Here is a 20,809-nt window from a genome sequence, read left to right as displayed (position 1 = left end):
CTCTCCTGGCTTTGGGGGAATTGAAATCCAGTTAAGGGAAGATTAAAAAAAGGCACGAAACTGAAATGCCCTCTTGCGTTGGCCTCTGAACCTGATTATTGAAGGAAACTCCAGTGATAATCTCTCAAATGTGTGGATCTCTGCAGGCGGCGCCGGGAGAGTGAGGGAATGTGACTTAACGACAGCGGTTGTTTAAAACCAAGGAGAGGTCTCCCACACCCCTTAAACTGTGCAGCAGCCTCTTGAAAAGGGATCGAGAGGAAGAACAGACGCCTTTGTTTTATTCTCCCCTTTGATTCTGAAGCACTTTTGGACATGGGTGAGTGGACCATTCTGGAGCGGCTCCTGGAGGCAGCCGTGCAGCAGCACTCCACCATGATTGGCAGGTAAGAGGGGAGGGGTGAGTGGGCAGCCTCTCAGGCAAAGCCTGTCCCCACCGTGTGGGATAGCCCTTTCTGCAAGTGCAGCCCTGCCTGGCAAATCGCATCCATGCCCTTTTGTAAAACGTACAGGCACAAATTAACTTTTCAATATTTTTGTGTTGATTTCTAAATTAATTCCTTTTTTTGCTAGAAAATGTGCAATTAACATTTTATGCAAATACACTATATATATTTTGTGTGAGTGTGTGTTCACATACATGCTTGTGCATGAGTGTTTGCCTGTCTATGTTAGTTAGTTAGTTACCGCCAGTCACGATACTGCTGTTTCGGGTAGCAATGAAGGTCCTCTATCTCCGTCTATCCTTGGCCATCTTCTCTATTGTGCCCCAGGTGTGGGTCAGGATCCTCATTTCTGCCTCTTCAGTGCACCTTGGTCTTGGAGGTATTCAGGATTTCCTTCATCATGCCAGTAGCTTCCTCTCGGTTTTCACTCCCGTCAGTCATGTAGATCCTGGGTGGAGACTCAGGAATACCGTCACACTCCGATGTAGAAGGATTCTTCATTGACGTTTTTGTAAAAATTTTGTTTGACCGGTCAGGGTCGTTAGCCCTGAGCTGAACCCCCGAACCTGGAGGACCAGTGGGCCACTCATAGTCTGGCCGCTACCCTTTGACCTGTTTGACATGGGTGACCCCACCAAGAGCCAAAGCGTAAAGCCCAAACTCTAGCCAACATAGCTCTCCAGGTCGAGCCATGCAAGCCTCCAAGCCGTACGACAAGGTTGTGGTCCTCTTGGAGGTGTCTGTGTTAATATTTGTGTTTACGTTAGTGTGTGTAGGTGTCTGATGGCCTGATTGTGCTTCTGGGTGTGTGTGTGTTGAGGATGTGTTTGACTATGTACGTATGCTTGTGTTTGTTGGACTGTCTGGTTGTTCTTCTGGTCTGTATGTGTGCTTGTTGCTAGGTGTGTGTCTGTGTGTGCATGCATTTTTTATTTTTGATGACCCAGAGCCATCTAATAAAACTACAATGCCAGCAACAAGAAACCTAGTAAATCTGAAACCAAAATTAATTCAGACCAGAGTTCTGCAATAGAGTCATAGACTCATAGAAAAGTGCAGCACAGAACAGGCCCTTCAGTCCATCTAGTCCATACCAAACCAACTGAACTGCTGACTCCCATCCACCTGCACCAGGACCATAGCCCTACCACCCAAACACCTCTCTAAACTTCTCTTAAACATTGAAATTAAGCTTGTGTACACCACTTGCACTGGCAGCTCGTTCCACTTGCTCACAACCCTCTGAGTGAAAGTTTCCCCTCATGTTCCCCCTAAACTTTTCACCTTTCACCCTTAACCCAAGATGTCTAGTTGTCATCTCACCGAACCTTAGTGGAAAAAACCTGCTTGCATTTACCCTATCTGGAATTACTGTCAATAATAACGAGAGCGATACCTTTGATAAAATAAATATGTATATTTCTATGGTGCTTTTGGCATCCCTTTCAGAATGTCCCTAGGTATGTTACAGCTAATTAAGTATTTTTGTATGGTCATTGCTGTAGTGTAGGAAATCTGGCAGCCAATTTGCATATAGCAAACTCTCAATAACGGCCATGCTCTGGACCACATTATCTATTACCTTCTGTGTTGTTGGGTGAAGAATTAGCCCAGGATGCTTGACCCGTGAAGTTAAGTGGCACCATGGTGGCTAAAGAAGGCAGTCAATGGTCTTTGTTAAAGTCCCATCTAAAAGATAAGCCTCTGAACAGTGCAGGCCTCCATCCATCAGTCACTGTGGTAATTTCCACCACAGACACCTAGAGGGGAACTGGATCCACAATTTTGACTCAGAGGCAAAGAAATGTGCCCCATTGGTAGTTTTAATAACATTATTCCTGAGAAACACGTAAGGTGCTGGAAGGACTCGGCAGCCGAGGAGCATCAGTGGGATTGTCGACATTTTGGGCCAAGACTCTCTGCATCAGGTCTGAGAGTGGAGAGACTGTGTGTGCCCCAAGATTCCAGGATCTGCAGTCTCTTTTATTTCCACTGGCATTCCTGAGCTTGCCACAAAGGGGTGCAATCAGAAATGGAATAGGCAAGTTACTTTATTTTCAAGAGGGAATCAGATAGAAAATAGTTTTCTGGGCAGGGGGAACGAATGAAGGAATGGGACTGATGGGCTTTCTCTACTGGAGAAGGTAAACTTTTGAAAGACAACCTTTTCTATGCCACGGACCAATACCATTAATCGGGGAACCATGGACCCCAGTGTGGGAACTTATGTTCTAGACTGACCAGTCAGCTAAGACAATCTGTGATGGCTGAGTCATGGGTACATTTAAAGCAGAGGTTCATAAGTCCTTGATTAGTAAGGATGTTATAGAATCATAGAAAACTACAGTGCAGAAACAGGCTCTTTGGCCCATACAGTCTGTGCTGAACTATTTAAACTGACCGGTCTCATCGACCTGCACCAGGACCATAGCCCTCCATAGCCCTTCCTTCCACGTACCTATCCAAACCTCTCTTTAATGGTGAAATCGAAATCACATTCACTAGTTACACTGACAGCTCATCCCACACTCTCACCACCCTCTGAGTGAAGATGTTTCCCCTCATGTTCCCCTTAAACCAGGGATTCCCAACCTTTTTCTGCTGTGGAGCAACACCATTAAGCAAGGGGTCCGTGAACCCTAGTTTGTGAACCTCTGCAAACATTTCATCTTTCACCTTTCCAAAGCCGACAAAGAAATTTTTATGTGATTATTCTGAAGCTTTCCATTATCTTAACAATGGAGTGAAATGTATGTTCTATGGTTCTAACTACAGGTTATCTTTACGGGAACACAGATGTTTCAGAGACCTGTCAAAGGTGTTTGAAGTGATCCTGATAAATGGGAAGAATCCCTCCCACCGCTAATGGAGCGGTAACAAGAAACTGAGGAAGTTCAGATTAGCATCAAAACAGAGCTAAGAGGAATTTATTTTATTTATAAGGTTGCTAGGGCACCGATTGTAAAAGTGTGTCAGAAATAGAAACCACTTAACTTTTAAAAGGGAAATATTAAATATCTGAAAAGGAAATACTTAAACAGGCAAGGTCAGGGAGAGTCCATAAGAACATAAGACATAGAGCAAAATTATTAGGCTTTGTGGCCCATCGAGTCTGCTCCGCCATTCCATCATGGCGAACTTATTCTCTCAATCCCATTGTCCTGCCTTCTCCCTATAAATTTCCACACCCTTATTAATCAAGAACTTATCAACCTCTGCTTTAAAAATACTTGATGACTTGGCTTCCACAGCTGAAATTCCTCCTCATCTCCTTTCTAAAGGGATGTCCTTGTATTCTTGGGCTCTGCCTCTGGTCCTGGACTCCCCCACTGTTTTGAGTCAATTGACTGGACAATATTCAGGGATTCATCTCTGAGTCTGAGTGAATGTGCCACAGTTGTCAACAACTACATCAAGACCAGTGTAGATTCTTGTGTGCCTTTGAGGATATACCCAAAGCAAAAGCTGTGGATGAACCAGGATATTTGTAGTCTGCTGAGGGCTAGATCTATGGAATTCAAGACCAGTGATCAAGAACTACACAAAACATCCAGGTACGACCTACAGAAGGCTACTTTAAGAGCAAGAAAACATTTCCGATTGAAGCTAGAGACGCACATCAGCTCTGGCAGGATTTGCAGGCCATTACTTTCTACAAGGCAAAATCTAACATAAATGGCTGTGATGCTCCCCTCCCAGAAGAGCTCAATGCCTTCTATGCACATTTTGAAAGGGAGAACAAAACTACACTGTGCGAATCCCTGCGGCATCGGGTGACCCTGTGATCTCAGTCTCAGAGACCGATGTCAGAACATCTTTCAAGGGAGTGAACACTCGCAAGTTGTCAGGCCCTAAAAGTGTACCTGGTAAGGCTCTGAAAACTTGTGCCAATCAACTGGTGGGACTGTTCAAGGACATCTTCAGTCTCTCACTGTTGCAATCTAAGGTTCCCGCCTACTTCAAAAGGATGACAATCACACCAGTGCCCAAGAAGAACAGGGTGAGCTGCCTCAAGGACTATCACCCAGTTGCATTCACATCTGCTGTGAAGAAGTACTTTGAGAGGTTGGTCATGGCCAGAATTAACTCCTGCCTCAGCAAGGGCCTGGACCCACTGCAATTTGCCTATTACTGCTCAGTGTTCAACACAATTATACTCTCAGAATGAATCAACAAGCTCTGAAACCTCCATACCTTCCTCTGCAACTGGATCCTTGATTTCCTCATCACGTGAACCTGGAGACCATTCTGGCTGGTTGCATCACCGGCTGGTATGGAGGGGCCACTGCACAGGATCAGAAAAAGCTGCAAACTCAGCTGGCGGCTCCCCAGAATCAAGGACACCTTCAAAAGCCAATGTCTCTAGAAAAGTGGAAGGCTAAGGACCCCCATCAACCAGGACATGCAGTCTTCTCATGGAAGAGGTACAGGAGCCTGAAGGCACACACTCAATGGTTTAAGAACAGCTTCCTCCCCTCCTCCATATGAGGTCTCATCAGAACCTAGTCTTCCCATAGTTTGGTCTGTATCCCTATCATCCACTTGATAATAAACAATAAGGACTTCCAACCTGTTGTAGCAAACAATCTGCCAGAGAAACTCAGCAGGTTCAACAGCATCAGGATCATACTCAAAACGCTGACAATTCCTTTCCTTCCACAGATGCTGATTGATTGATTGATGCTCTATATTCCAACAACTGCTGTTTCTTTTGTCTTGAGAATCATTGAGATCTTGACTGATCTGTGACTTAACTCCATAAATACATAATTCCAAATTTCATTCAAGAAATCCTGCTTCAAATATTTAGTCACTGTTCTCTGGTTCCAGACTTTTGGAGTCTATCGGAATGGGAATGGAACGTGGAATTAAAATGTGTGGCCACTGGGAGATCCCGCTTTCTCTGGCGGACCGAGCATAGGTGTTCAGCGAAACAGTCTCCCAGTCTGCGTCAGGTCTCGCCAATATATATAAAGACCACACATTTTAATCCCATGTCCCATTCCCATTCCGATATGTCTATCCATGGCCTCCTCTACTGTCAAGATGAAGCCACACTCAGGTTGGAGGAACAACACCTTATATACTGGCTGGGTAGCCTCCAACCTGATGGCATGAACATTGACTTCTCTAACTTCCTTTAATGCCCCTCCTCCCCTTCTTACCCCATCCCTGACATATTTAGTTGTTTGTTTTTTTTTCTCTCTCTCTGCCCGTCACTCTGCCGGTTCTCCATCTCCCTTTGGTGCTCCCCCCCCACCTTCTTTCTCCCGAGGCCTCCCGTCCCATGATCCTTTCCCTTCTCCAGCTCTATATCACTTTTGCCAATCACCTTTCCAGCTCTTAGCTTCATCCCACCCCCTCCAGTCTTCTCCTATCATTTCGCATTTCCCCCTCCCCCAACTACTTTCAAATTTCTTAGTATCTTTCCCTTCAGTTAGTCCTGACGAAGGGTCTCGGCCCGAAACATCGACAGTGCTTCTCATTATAGATGCTGCCTGGCCTGCTGTGTTCCACCAGCATTTTGTGTGTGTTGGTTAAATAAACAGTTGTATTTTGGGCCAAGACCTTTCATTAGAACTAGAAAGGAAAGGGGAAGATGCTAGAATAAAAAGTAGGTAGAGGTGAAGAAGGATAGCTGGAAGGAGATGGGTGAAGCCAGGTGAGTAGGAAAGGTAAAGGGCTGGAAACGAAGGAATCTGATAGGAGAGGAGGTTGGACCTGGGGCAAAGGGAAGGAGGGGCACCGGGGGGAGGTGATAGGCAAGTGAGAAGATATAAGAGGCCAGTGGGGAATAGAAGAAAAGGGGAGTGGGAGGGTAGTTTTTTTGAACTGGAAGTAGGAATTGATATCCATGCCATCAGGTTGGAAGCTACCCAGATGGAATTTAAGGTGTTGCTTCCTCACCCTAAGGGCAGCCTCATTGTGGCACAAAAGGAGGCCATGGACTGACATTTTGGAACAGGAATGGGAATCGGGATTGAAATGTTTGGCCACTGGGAAATTTCACTTCTGCCATTAAATTTTCAGTTAAACTCTAAAGTTTCAATTTGTGCAATCACTCCTCAATTCATATCCTGGTCACAAACAAAGAATGTACCATAATATGTCAAATTACTCCACTCTTACATTGCATGCTGTACTATAACAAAGATATTGTTACATTCATTCCTTGTTCTTTTCTAATTCATCAGCAACAAGCATATACAAAGGAGGCACTGTACATGTGGTAAATGTTATAAGAAATTACTTTAATAGTTCATATGATTATTCAGAATAAAATACAGAAAGGAATGGTTAATGAAGTAGTAAAACATAGAACATAGAATAGTACAGCACATTACAGACCCTTCGCCCCACAATGTTGTGCCAACCCTTAAACCCTGCCTCCCATATAACCCCCCCCCACCTTAAATTCCTCCATATACCTGTCTAGTTGTCTCTTAAATTTCACTAGTGTATCTGCCTCCACCACTGACTCAGGCAGTGCATTCCACGCACCAACCACTCTCTGAGTAAAAAACCTTCCTCTAATATCCCCCTTGAACTTCCCACCCCTTACCTTAAAGCCATGTCCTCTTGTATTGAGCAGTGGTGCCCTGGGGAAAAGGCGCTGGCTGTCCACTCTGTCTATTCCTCTTAATATCTTGTATTCCTCTATCATGTCTCCTCTCATCCTCCTTCTCTCCAAAGAGTAAAGCCCTAGCTCTCTTAATTTCTGATCATAATCCATACTCTCTAAACCAGGCAGCATCCTGGTAAATCTCCTCTGTACCCTTTCCAATGCTTCCACATCCTTCCTATAGTGTGAGGCATCCAGAACTGGACACAGTACTCCCAGTGTGGCCTAACCAGAGTTTTATAGAACCGCATCATTACATCGCCTCTCTTAAACTCTATCCCTCGACTTATGAAAGCTAACACCCCATAATCTTTCTTAACTATCCTATCTACCTGTGAGGCAACTTTCAGGGATCTGTGGACATGTACCCACAGATCCCTCTGCTCCTCCACACTACCAAGTATCCTGCCATTTACTTTGTACTCTGCCTTGGAGTTTGTCCTTCCAAAGTGTACCACCTCACACTTCTCCGGATTGAACTCCATCTGCCACTTTTCAGCCCTCTTCTGCATCCTATCAATGTCTCTCTGCAATCTTCAACAGTCCTCTACACTATCTACAACACCACCAACCTTTGTGTTGTCTGCAAACTTGCCAACCCACCCTTCTACCCCCACATCCAGGTTGTTAATAAAAATCACGAAAAGTAGAGGTCCCATAACAGATTCTTGTGGGACACCACTAGTCACAACCCTCCAATCTGAATGTATTCTCTCCACCATGACCCTCTGCTTTCTGCAGGCAAGCCAATTCTGAACCCACCTGGCCAAACTTCCCTGGATCCCATGCCTTCTGACTTTCTGAATAAACCAACCGTGTGGAACCTTGTCAAATGCCTGACTAAAATCCATGTAGATCACATCCACTGCACTACCCTCATCTATATGCCTGGTCACCTCCTCACCTCATCAGGCTTGTTAGACACGATCTGCCCTTCACAAAGCCATGTTGACTGTCCCTGATCAGACCATGATTCTCTAAATGCCCATAGATCCTATCTCTAAAAATCTTTTCCAACAGCTTTCCCACCACAGACGTAAGGCTCACTGGTCTATAATTACCAGTAAAAGAGCCAAAATAATAATTATCAACCCATCACTGTGCCTTGCTACACATTCTATTTCCGGAGGGAATGGCAAGTGTCTGACAGCCTCTCTAGAGTCAGTCTCTCTCTTTCTCTCTCTCACTCTGTCTCTCTCCCTCATCTCTCTCTTCCCCCTCCATCCCCTCCCTCACTCTCTCTCCCTTTCTCACACTTTCCTTTCTTCTCCCTCTCTTTCTCTCCTTCCCTTCCCCCTCTCTCTTTCCCCCTCCCTCTCCTTCCTTCTCCCTCTCTTTCTTTCTCCTTACCCCTCCCACTCTCTCTCCCTTCCTCACTTTCTCCTTCCCTCTCCCTCTTTCTCTCTTTCTCCCTTCTCCTCTCTCCCCTCCCTGTCTCTCTCGCCTAAGAGATTCGCCTTGCACAAAGAAATTTGCCCTTTTTTTATGCATGGACACCTACCATTAAGGAAGGAGTCCATGGACGCCAGATTGGCAACCCTTTCTTTTCTTTAATACTGTACTTGCCCAGACAAACATACGGACCATAAGACAAAGGAGCAAAATTAGGCCATTCAGCCCATCAGGTCTGCTCTGCCATTTCATCATGACTGATCCCGGATCCAACTCAAATCCATACACCTGCCTTCTCACCATATCCTTTCATGCTCTGACCAATCAGAAAATGATCAACTTCTGCCTTAAATATATCCACGGACTTGGCCTCCACCTTAGTCTGTGGCAGAGCATTCCACATATTCACATCTCTCTGGCTAAAAAATTTCCTTCTTACCTCTGTTCAAAAAGGTTGCCCCTCACTTTTGAGGCTGTGCCCTCTAGTTCTGGATACCCCCACCATAGGAATCATCCTCTCCAAATCCACCCTGGCTGGTCCTTTCAACATTCGGTAGATTTCAATGAGATCCCCCCATATTCTTCGAAATTCCAGTGAGTACAGGTCCAAAGCTCCAAACACTCCTCTTATATTAACTCCTTCATTCCCAGAATAATCCTTGAGAACCTCCTCTGGACTCTCTCCAATGACAACACATCTTTTCTGAGATAAGGAGCCCAAAACGTTTACAATACTCCAAGTGCAGCCTGACTAGTGTCTTATAAAAACTCAGCATTATCTCCTTGCTTTTATGTTCCATCCCCTTGAAATAAATGTCAACATTGCACTTGCCTTCTTTACCACAGACTCAACCTGTAAATTAATCTTCTGGGAGTCTTGCACGAGGACTCCTAAGTCCCTCTGATGTTTGAACCTGCTCCCATTTAGATAACAGTGCGCACTATTGTTCCTTTTACCAAAATGCATAATCATACATTTCCCAACACCTCATTCCATATCCCACTTCTTTTGCCCATTCTTCCAATCTGTCTAAGTTCTGCTGCAACCGCATTGCTTCCTCAGCACTATAAGACCATAAGATATAGGAACCCTTCAGCCCATCGAGTCTGCTCCGCCACTCAATCATGGGCTGATCCAATTCTTCCAGTCATCCCCACTCCCTTGCCTTCTCCCTGTACTCTTTGATGCTAATCAAGAACCTAGCTATCGCCTTAAATGCACTCAATGACTTGGCTTCCACAGACACTCGTGGCAACAAATTCCACAGATTTACCACCCTCTGACTGAAGTAATTTCTCCACATCTCTGTTCTAAATGGATGTCCTTCAATCCTGAAGTCGTGCCCTCTTGTCCTAGACTCCCCTACCATGGGAAGTAACTTTCCCATATCTAATCTGTTCAGGCCTTTTAACATTCGGAATGTTTCTATGAGATTCCCCCCTCATTCTCCTGAACTCCAGGGAATACAGCCCAAGAGCTACCAGATGTTCCTCATATGGTAACCCTCTCATTCCTGGAATCATTCTTGTGAATCTTTTCTGAACCCTCTCCAATGTCAGTATATCCATTCTATAATAAGGAGCCAGAAACTGCACCCAATACTCCAAGTGTGGTCTCACGAGTGCCTTATCGAGCCTCAACATCACATCCCTGCTGTCATATTCTATACCTCTAGAAATGAATGCCAACATTGCATTTGCCTTCTTCACCACCGACTCAACCCGGAGTGTTAACATTTAGGGCATCTTGCACAAGGACTCCCAAGTCCCTTTGCATTTCTGCATTTTGAATTCTCTCCCCATCTAACTAATAGTCTGCCGATTTATTTCTTCCACCAAAGTGCATGACCATACACTTTCCAACATTGTATTTCATTTGCCACTTCTTTGCCCATTCTGCTAAACTATCTAAGTGTCTCTGCAGGCCCTCTGTTTCCTCAACACTACCCGCTCCTCTAACTATCTTTATATCATCAGCAAATTTAGCCACAAATTTAGTCCAAATCATTAACATACATTGTCAAAAGCAGCAGTCCGAACACCGACCCCTGTGGAACTCCACTGGTAACCGGCAGCCAGCCAGAATAGGATCCCTTTATTCCCACTCTCTGTTTTCTGCTGATCAGCCAATGCTCCACCCGTGCTAGTAACTTCCCTGTAATTTCATGGGCTCTTATATTGCTAAGCAGCCTTATATGTGGCACCTTGTCAAAGGCCCTCTGAAAATTCAAGTACACCACATCTACTGCATCTCCTTTGTAATTTCCTCAAAAAATTTCAGTAAGTTTGTCAGGCAGGATTTTTCTTTCAGGAAACCATGCTGGCTTTGGCCTACCTTGTCATGTGCCTCCAGGTATTCCATAATCTCATCTCTAACAATCAATTCCAACAACTTCCCAACCACTGATGTCATGCTAACAGGTCTATAGTTTCCTTTCTGCTGCCTCCCACCCTTCATAAATAGTGGAGCAACATTTGTAATTTTCCAGTAATCCGGTACAATGCCAGAATCTATCAGTTATTGAAAGATCATTGTTAATGCTTCTGCAATCTCTACAGCTACTTCCTTCAGAACCTGAGGGTGTATTCCATCAGGTCCAGAAGATTTATCCACCCTCAGACCATTAAGCTTCCTGAGCACCTTCTCAGTCATAATTTTCACTGCACATACTTCACTTCCCTGACACTGTTGAATGTGTGGTATTCTGCAGATGTCTTCCACTGTGAAGACTGATGCAAAATACACACTCAGTTCCCTTTAGGTAGAAATTTCCTTTATTCCATTGCGATACTGATACATCTCCCTCTCAAACTGCAGTGTAAATTCAATCATGTTATGATCACTGCCTCCTAAGAGTTCCTTTACATTAAGCTCCCTAATAAGATCTAGATGATTACACGACACCCAATCTAAGACAGCCTTTCCCCGAGTAGGCTCAAGTACAAGCTGCTCTAAAAACAGATTGTTACCATTACCTACTCTCAAGACTGAATTCCAGTACTCACACTAAGTTCTCAAAACTTGGCTCTGGATTGGTTCCCTTGCATTTTCTCAAGTATTCCCACATCCTGGACTAACACCATTTTGTCTTACAAACTTCCATTTTGTGTTAAACTTTTTAGCATACAGTACACCAAAGAGGAATCAAATTTAATCCTTTCCTTATCTATACTACAGAGAATGAGATATCTCGTATTTCTGTAGTACCTTTTGCAATAAATTCACATCAAGTTGAGTTTATCATCAAGGACAGCGAGGTACAGGTCCAAGAAAGTATTTGCAGCAGCATCTCAGGCATGTAGATTCATACATCAGAGCATCCCAAAGAGGGTTATGGTCAATAGAGTGTAGTTACTCTTGGTAAACAACATGAGCAATACAGGATCCCACGAACAGCAATGTATCGATGGCAAGTTGGGTTCCAATCATTCTAATTCCACTCCCCTTCTGCTTTCTGAAATGTCAGTCCATGGCCTCCTCTACAATCTTGATGTGGCCACTCTCAGGTTGGAGGAGCAACATGCCATATTCCGTCTGGGTAGCCTTCAACTTGATGTCATGAAAATCAATTTTTCCAAATTCCGGTAATTTCTCCCCCTTTCCCTTTCCCAAATCTAGCTCCCTTCTCACCCCCTCTCTTCTCCTCACCTGCTGTCACTTTGCTTTGACGTCTCTCCTCTTTCCCTTTATCACATGGCCCACTCTCCTCTCCTATCACTCTTCCACCAATCACCTGACCTGCTGAGCTCCTCAGTCATGTGTTGTGAGGCTCTCTGTTGGTTGAATTCAACTATGGACGTTACATTCTATCTAGACTCAAGCCAGGGAGTACAATAGGGAGAGCAAGTTGTTCCCATATAGCAAGATCCCCTCTCCACACAACTGAGGAATCCAAAGGAATGACAGCCCTGGAGTTTTGTTCTGGGTTTACTTCCAAAGCCTTCCCCATGAGTGGGTATAGCCACAAGCTAGTGGAGGTTTGAGAAAGAGCTGCCCGAAGTGACTAGTTTTAAGGCGCCAGTAATCTGCCTTTGCCCCTTCTCCTGTCAGTAGAAACAGTTCTGCTGGGCCAAGTAGCTAAGTCAACTGTAAAGGCCAGGAGCTGGACTTGATTGTCAGAGACTATTTGGGGTGCACCACACCACTGGGAGCTTATTTGTACTAACCCCCTCACCCCCACCCCTCAGCTGTGACAATCTTGTGTATGTTAAGGGGTGACAGGGCAGAGATACATCTCTACCAAGGGAGGTGTAAGGTCACCCTTGGGCAAGGTGCAGCACCTGCTTAGCCAACTGCCTCGCGCCCCCGCTCCCGATCAGGGTCACGTGAAGCCATGGGAGCAAGTGGTGGATGGTCGTATGAGTAGCCGGTGCAAATTACATTCTGGTATTAATAGTGGCTGGAGGGGTGGAGTCACCTGTCATGTAAACACCAGAAGAAGGCAATGTCAAACCACTTTTGTAGAAAAATTGGCCAAAAACAACGACGGCTATGATGCTAATAGTCTTTCATTTGGTGCCATTAATTGAGGGATAAACTTAGATCTGAACATTGAGAAGAACTCACTGCTTTAATTCTAAAAATGGTGCCTGTTTTGGAGCAGACAGAGCCTTGCAAGAGCAACCTCTCTCTTCCTTGTTGTTGAGAAAGAGAGAGAGCCTGACTGATATACTGAAGTTTTGGGATGGAACTGTAGTTTTGATGGATTCTGATCAAGGTCTCTGGGGAATTTGCTGCAAAGGGTCGGTGCTTCTGCTGGAGCAAGTAGGGAGAGGGTTGATCGTCTTGCTGCTGCTTGTGCCCAAGAAGGGGAGAGGGGTCTTTGGGTTTCAATCATTCATTCTTTGGAGTTTTCTTCTATTTTATGGATGGCTGTGAAGAGTAAGAATTTCATGTTGTATACTGTATACATTCTCTGATGTTAAATTGAACCATTGCTATCTCATGAGAAAGATGATGGCATCATTGGCAGTGTGGAACTCCCTCAGTATCCCACTGAAGACCTTTCCAGTTTTCTCCTGCTCATGAAGATGGACGAATTCATGACATTCTGACAGAGGGAAGCTACGCTGAGGATCATCTGGCAGCATTTCAATGAACAATGATGTATAACGCAAGGCCACCTGCAGAACATGATGTGATGCAGTTACAGCATTCGACTCAAACAGTAATCTGGAACTGTGGAGCTTTGAACACATGGTGCTCATGAAACAAAGGAAATGGGCAGAGGTGAGCCGCGTGGTTCACTGATTCAAGGTCAAAGCACAGAAGCTATTTTCCCGGATGAGTGAATTACAAGATGTTACTTGGATATTATTCAACACACTGTTCTAAAATTCTCATCTATCTGTGGACTTTATTGCTGGAATTGCTCCGATATTTCTCTGTTCCTCGATCTCTGGGTCTTGCACTTTCTTGATATAATTTCTCCAACATTGGCAACCATTACTTCGGATCCTAAACCCTGGAATTCATGTTCAGGAACAGCAATTATCCTCAACCATCAGGCTCTTAAACCAAAGGGGATAACTTCACTTGCCCCATCAATGAAATGTTCCCACAACCAATGGAGTCACTTTCAAGGACTCTTCATCTCATGTGATCAATAGTTATTGCTTGTTTATCATTATTTTGCTTGATTTTGTTGTTTCTTGTTATTACTTTGATAATAAATTTACTTTGAACTTCAGCTATACTTGACAAAGCGTTGTCACAGGAAAGCAGCATCCATCACTAGGAACAGCCCACCACCCAGGCCATGCTCTCTTCTCATTGCCGCCATCAGGGAGAAGGTACAGGAGTCTCAGGACCCACATCACCAGGTTCGGGAACAGTTACTACCCCTCAACTATCAGGCTCTTGAACCAAAGAGAATAACTTCACTCGCCCCATCTTTGAAATGTTCCCATAACCTATGGACTCATTTTCAAGGACTTTTCGTCTCAAGTTCTCAATACTTATTGCTTATTTATTTATTATTATTCTTTCTTTCTTTTTATATTTGCACAGATTGTTGTCTTCTGCACTCTGATTGAACACCCTGGTTGGGTGGTCTTTCATTGATTCTGTTATGGTTATTATTCTATAGATCTTATTGAGTATGCCCACAAGAAAATGAATCTCAGGGTTGAGTATGGTGACATATAAGTACTTTGATAATAACTTTACTTTAAACTTGATCTCCCTTGTCCGTTGTTAAAGACCCTCTGTAAAATTGAGCTTCATGACAAAGCTTTCAGCATATTCTCCCCCACTTCTCTCTCACAAAGATTCTAAGTCAGAGCACATTTTTTAATCAAAGTATGTAAGAAGTATGCAACCCTGAGATTCATCTTGCTGCAGAGAGCCACTAAAAACATGGAACCAGTCCAAAGAAAAACATCACCAGAGAGAAGTGATGGGCAGGTAAGGAGATAACATTAGAGAGGGAAAGAGGAATGAGGAATGGTGAAAAAGAAGGGGGGCATCTCCAAAACCTTCTGTCTTCTCCCATCAAATACGCCCTTCTCCAGCCCTTTACCTCTTTCACCAATCGACTTCTCAGCTCTTTACTTTACCCCTCCACCTCTGCCGGTTTCACCTACCACCTACTACCTTGTACTTCTTTCTTTCTTTTCCCTTTATTTCCAGTCCTGAGAAAGACCTTGGCCTGTACAATCAATTGTTTATTCCCCTCAATAGATGTTTTGGGTCTGACTTGCTGAGTTCCTTCAGCACTTGATACACTTGACTTCATCGGTCAGAATAGTGAGCGCAGGAGTTGGGAGATCATGTTACAGCCGTACAAAACACTGGTAAGGCTACATTCCAAGTACTGCATGAAGTTCATGAAGGATGTCATTAAACTTGAGAAGGTGCAAAAAACCCAACTTTATTTATTTATTGGTTGAGATACAGTGAGGAGTAGGCCTTTCCGGCCCAACAAGCCCAGCGACTCCTGATTCAACCCTAGCCTAACCACAGGACAATTCATAATGACCAATTAACCTATGAACCTGTATGTCTTTGAGTTGTGGGAAGAAACCGGAGCTCCCGGAAGAAATCCACACAGTCATGGGGAGAACGTACAAACTCCTTATAGGCAGCGGCAGGAATTGAACGCGGGTCACTGGTACTGTAGAGCATCGTGCTAACCATTATGCTACCATGCTGTCCTTTTGAGGATATTGCTTGGGTTATAAGGAGAGACTGGACAAGCTGGGACTGTTTTCCCTGGAGCAAGAGGCTGAGGGGAGAGATTGCAGAGGTTCATAAAACCATGAGGGGCAATGATAAGGTGAATAGCCAAGGGGTTTATCCCAGGATAGGTTAGTCCAAGCTTACAGGGCAGAGTTCAAATGTGAAATCTGAAAGGAATGCCTCTTCAAACAAAGGGTGGTGTATATATACCAGAAGAGGTTGTAGAAGCAGGTACAATTACAATATTTAAAAGGCAATGATGATTGGTTGTCCATCATATCTGACATTAACAGGAACCTTGTGCGGAGAGCCTTTAAAGTGGAAAAGCAGTCGCACTGGGACAGTTCCACTCTCTCGACCTCAGAAGTCCAGGTCCAGTGGTACAAACACGCATCACCAGCTGGTGTCTTCCTTGGTTGCAGTGAATGATCATTAAGCTCTCCAAGGAGTGTTGCAGAACCTTCCTGGCCGTTGGATCTCACTGTAGATCTCATCAGCCCAGCCCACTAGAGCTGACTTCACAGGCTACAGCAGACATATCCCTTTCTCTCTGGAGTACGAGGCCTGCATGGTTTAGCCCGCTTGTCGAAGTGGTGTACTGACGGGGGGTGGGGGGGGACAGTGGTATGCCTGTGGTGGCATGCAAGCGGCTGCTTGGAGCCACAGGTGAGAGCTGAGTGTCCAGTGAGGACCAAAGGTGAATGAGCTGCCCCGGAATGGACACGACAAGCCCCTTCAGCAGAGGTAGTAAATGGCATTAAAAGGTTTAGAGGGATTTGGGCCAAACACAGGCTCAGGTAAGCAACTTGGATAGCAAGGACCAGAAAGTCAGTGTTGTAGAACTTGATGTCCCAAGATCTACACTTAAAAAGAATTTTGTTAGCCACAAAGTTCTAAGGGGCATTTTGTCGAAGAAAACAAACTCTTTTCTTTAGTAAACTTGAGAAAATCTGCAGATGCTGGAAATCCAAAGCAACTCACACAAAATGCTGGAGGAACTCAGCAGGTCAGGCAGCATCTACAGAAAAGAGCAAAGAATCAAAGTTCAGGCCAAGACCCTTCATCAGGATGGGAAAGGAAGGAGAGGAGTCAGAGTAAGAGGGTGGGGGTAGAGAAGGAAGAAGTACAACGAGGCAGGTGATAGGTGAAACCAAGAGAGAGGGGAGGGGTGGTTAAGAGCTGGGAAGTTGATTGGTGAAAGAGGTAATGGGCTGGAAGCGAAAATCTGATAGGAGAGGACAGAAGACTATGGAAGAAAAGGAGGGGAGGACCACTACAGGGATGCTACGGCAGGTGAGGCGATAAAGTGAGTGAGCTAAACAGGAATTGGGGAGGGTGAAGGAGAGGAGGGGGAGAAATTGATGTTCATGCCTTCAGGTTGGAGGATACCCAGACAGAATACAAGGTGTTGCTCCTCCAACTTGAGTGTGGCCTCATCCTGGCAGTAGGCAATCATTCTTTTGTACAACATACACAAAATGCTGGTGGAACGCAGCAGGCCAGGCAGCATCTATAGGAAGAAGCACTGTCAACGTTTCGGGCCGAGACGCTTCGTCAGGACTAACTGAAAGGAAAGATAGTAAGAGATTTGAAAGTAGGAGGGGGAGGGGGAAATGCGAAATGATAGGAGAAGACCGGAGGGGGTGGGGTGAAGCTGAGAGCTGGAAAGGTGATTGGTAAAAGGGATACAGAGCTAGAGAAGGGAAAGGATCATGGGACGGGTGGCCTAGGGAGAAAGAAAGGGGGAGGGGAGCACCAGAGGGAGATGGAGAACAGGCAGAGAGATGGACAGAGAGTAAAAAACCAAACAACTAAATATGTCAGGGATGGGGTAAGAAGGGGAGGACGGGCATTAACGGAAGTTAGAGAAGTCAATGTTCATGCCATCAGGTTGGAGGCTACCCAGCCAGTATATAAGGTGTTGTTCCTCCAACCTGAGTGTGGCTTCATCTTGACAGTAGAGGAGGCCATGGATAGACATATCAGAATGGGAATGGGACGTGGAATTAAAATGTGTGGCCACTGGGAGATCCTGCTTTCTCTGGCGGACCGAGCGTAGGTGTTCAGCGAAACGGTCTCCCAGTCTGCGTCGGGTCTCACCAATATATAAAAGGCCACACCGGGAGCACCAGACGCAGTATACCACACCAGCCGACTCACAGGTGAAGTGTCGCCTCACCTGGAGGGACTGTCTGGGGCCCTGAATGGTGGTGAGGGAGGAAGTGTAAGGGCAGGTGTAGCACTTGTTCTGCTTGCAAGGATAAGTGCCAGGAGGGAGATCGGTGGGAAGGGATGGTGGGGGGGGGGGGGGAATGAATGGACAAGGGAGTCGCGTAGGGAGCGATCTCTATGGATAGCAGAAAGGTGGGGAGGGAAAGATGTGCTTGGTAGTCAGATCCCATTGGAGTTGGCGGAAGTTACGGAGAATTATATGTTGGATCCGGAGGCTGGTGGGGTGGTAGATGAGGACAAGGGGAACTCTATCACGAGTGGGGTGGCGGGCGGATGGGGTGAGGGCAGATGTGCGGGAAATGGGAGAGATGCGTTTGAGAGCAGAGTTGATGGTGGAAGGGAAGCCCCTTTGTTTAAAAAAGGAAGACATCTCCTTCGTCCTGGAATGAAAAGCCTCATCCTGAGAGCAGATGCGGCGGAGACGGAGGAATTGTGAGAAGGGGATAGCATTTTTGCAAAAGACAGAGTGGGAAGAGGAATAGTCCAAGTAGCTGTGAGAGTCTGTAGGCTTATAGTAGATACCAGTAGATAGGCCGACTCCAGAGATGGAGACAGAAAGATCAAGAAAGGGGAGGGAGGTGTCAGAAATAGACCAGGTAAATTTGAGGGCAGGGTGAAAGTTGGAGGCAAAGTTAATAAGTCAACGAGCTCAGCATGCGTGCAGGAGGCAGCGCCAATGCAGTTGTCGATGTAGCGAAGGAAAAGAGGGGGACAGATACCCGTATCGGCTTGGAACATGGACTGTTCCACAAAGCCAACAAAAAGGCAGGCATAACTGGGACCCATGGCTACACCTTTGGTTTGGAGGAAGTGGGAGGAACCAAAGGAGAAACTATTGAGAGTAAGAACTAATTCTGGTAGACGGAGGAGAGTGGTGGTAGAGGGGAATTGGTTAGGTCTGGAATCCAAAAAGAAGCAGAGAGCTTTGAGACCTTCCTGGTGGGGGATGGAGGTATTTTGGGACTGGATGTCCATGGTGAAAATAAGGCAGTGGGGGCCAGGGAACTTAAAATCATTGAAAAAATTCAAAGCGTGAGAAGTGTCACGAACATAGGTGGGAAGGGATTGAACAAGGGGGGATAAAACAGTGTCAAGGTATGTAGAAATGAGTTCAGTGGGGCAGGAGCAAGCTGAGACAGTGGGTCTACCTGGTCAGGCAGGTTTGTGGATCTTGGGTAGGAGGTAGAAACGGGAAGTGCGGGGTGTGGGAACTATGAGGTTGGTGGCAGTGGATGGGAGATCCCCAGAGCTGATAAGGTTGGTGATGGTATAGGAGACAGTGGCCTGGTGCTCCTTAGTGGGGTCATGATCAAGGGGTAAATAAGAGGAAGTATCAGAGAGTTGTCGCTGTGCCTCGGCCAGGTAGAGGTCAGTCCGCCAGACTACAACAGCTCCCCCCTTATTGTATGTTCTTTTGTATATTCTTTTGTACGATTGTTTTCAGGAATTTCTCATTTTATCTCCAGGATACTCCTCACTGTGGTTGTGATCTTCCGAATTCTGATTGTCGCCATTGTCGGGGAGACTGTCTATGAGGACGAGCAGACCATGTTCATGTGCAACACCCTCCAGCCAGGCTGTAACCAGGCCTGCTACGATAAGGCATTTCCCATCTCCCACATCAGGTACTGGGTCTTCCAGATCATTCTGGTGTGCACGCCGAGTCTTTGCTTCATCACCTATTCGGTCCACCAATCATCCAAACAGAAGGACAAACACTCCGCTGTGCTCGGTCCTCCTCTGGACCGGGAAGTCACCAAAACCTCCACAGGCTGTAGGGAGAATAAAAAGTCAAAAAGCAGTCTCATCAATGGGACTCTGGGGCAGAATACTGAAAGGTCTGGAAAGGCAGTGGAATCAGACTATTTGGAGAATAAAAAAAATCCTAATACATCAGGATGGATCCGTAGCAAAAGCGTAAAAGTTCAGCGGCAAGAGGGGATATCAAGATTCTATATTATCCAAGTGGTCTTTAGAAATGTTTTGGAGATTGGCTTCTTGGTGGGACAATATTTTCTTTATGGGTTTAATGTTCCTGCAATCTTTGAGTGCGATAGGTACCCTTGCGTCAAGGAGGTGGAGTGTTATGTGTCCAGGCCGACAGAGAAGACGGTGTTCTTGATCTTCATGTTTGCGGTCAGTGGCATCTGTGTGGTTCTCAACCTGGCTGAGCTCAACCACCTGGGCTGGAGGAAGATCAAGGCAGCCATCAAAGGAGTGCAAGCCAAGAGAAAATCTGCAGTCGAGGTTAGGAAGAAGGACCTCCCATTTTTCAATGGCCAAGGGAGGACCCAATCCAATGAATCTGCATATGTCTAAGTAACATGTCCTCAGCTAAGCTCGAATACTTTACATTATGGAAAGAGATCTGAGTTCAGTCCACAACTGTGGCATGCAGCTTTCATGACATATGCTGGTGATAATAAACCTGTTTCTAATTCTGATTCTACAAACAAAGAATTTAACGTGTTGCTAACTGCTCCTATTAAGTCATCTTGACCTATCCTATCACACGTTTCCTTTGCTCTGCACACCCTTCCTCCATCTTCTCTCCTTGTATCTCTTTCTTGCCCAGTTCTGACAATGAATTGTCTGCTTCTCTCCCCTCAGATGCTGCCTGACCTGCCACGTTTTTCTAGCATTTTCTATTTTTATTTCAGATTCCTAGCCTCTGAAGTTTTTTGATTTCCCTATAGCTTAGCAAAGAATGTCTTTCTAGTAAAATAAGAGGGCCAAACACCTACTGTCTTTTACGCGACTGGCATTTAGGGCAGCAATGAGTGTCTTCCATCTCTGGCGGTATTCAGTTTCAGTAGCTTGGTTTTCACAATTGTCAGTCACACAAGTCCCGGGTGGAGACTCGGGAATACCGTCACATTCAGATGTAGAAGGATTCTTCACTGCTGTTTCCGTAACAAGTTTGTTTTACCAGTCAGG

General features: G+C 45.4%; 1 protein-coding gene across 1 annotated transcript; it reads left to right on the top strand.

The window, feature by feature from the left end:
- The first annotated feature begins 296 nt into the window (after nt 1–296).
- On the top strand, nt 297–20,718 carry LOC140737412 (gap junction delta-2 protein-like). The gene is made up of 2 exons (XM_073063901.1): nt 297–386; nt 19,339–20,718. Exons 1-2 carry the CDS (start codon nt 316–318, stop codon nt 20,189–20,191), a joined length of 924 nt encoding a protein of 307 aa, XP_072920002.1. The 5' UTR covers nt 297–315; the 3' UTR covers nt 20,192–20,718.
- The last annotated feature ends 91 nt before the right edge of the window (nt 20,719–20,809 follow it).

This window comes from Hemitrygon akajei, chromosome 12, assembly GCF_048418815.1.
Source record: "Hemitrygon akajei chromosome 12, sHemAka1.3, whole genome shotgun sequence".
Classification (NCBI taxonomy): domain Eukaryota; kingdom Metazoa; phylum Chordata; class Chondrichthyes; order Myliobatiformes; family Dasyatidae; genus Hemitrygon; species Hemitrygon akajei.
Note: the sequence above shows the minus strand (reverse complement) of the source record. Positions and strands in the feature narration are given on the sequence as shown.

What these genes read in the sequence shown, in the direction of transcription:
- LOC140737412 (XM_073063901.1), top strand. Translation starts at nt 316, where the DNA reads ATGGGTGAGTGGACCATTCTGGAGCGGCTCCTGGAGGCAGCCGTGCAG. An exon ending in CACTCCACCATGATTGGCAG is followed by an intron (nt 387 to 19,338) that starts GTAAGAGGGGAG and finishes TTTTATCTCCAG; the next exon opens with GATACTCCTCACTGTGGTTG.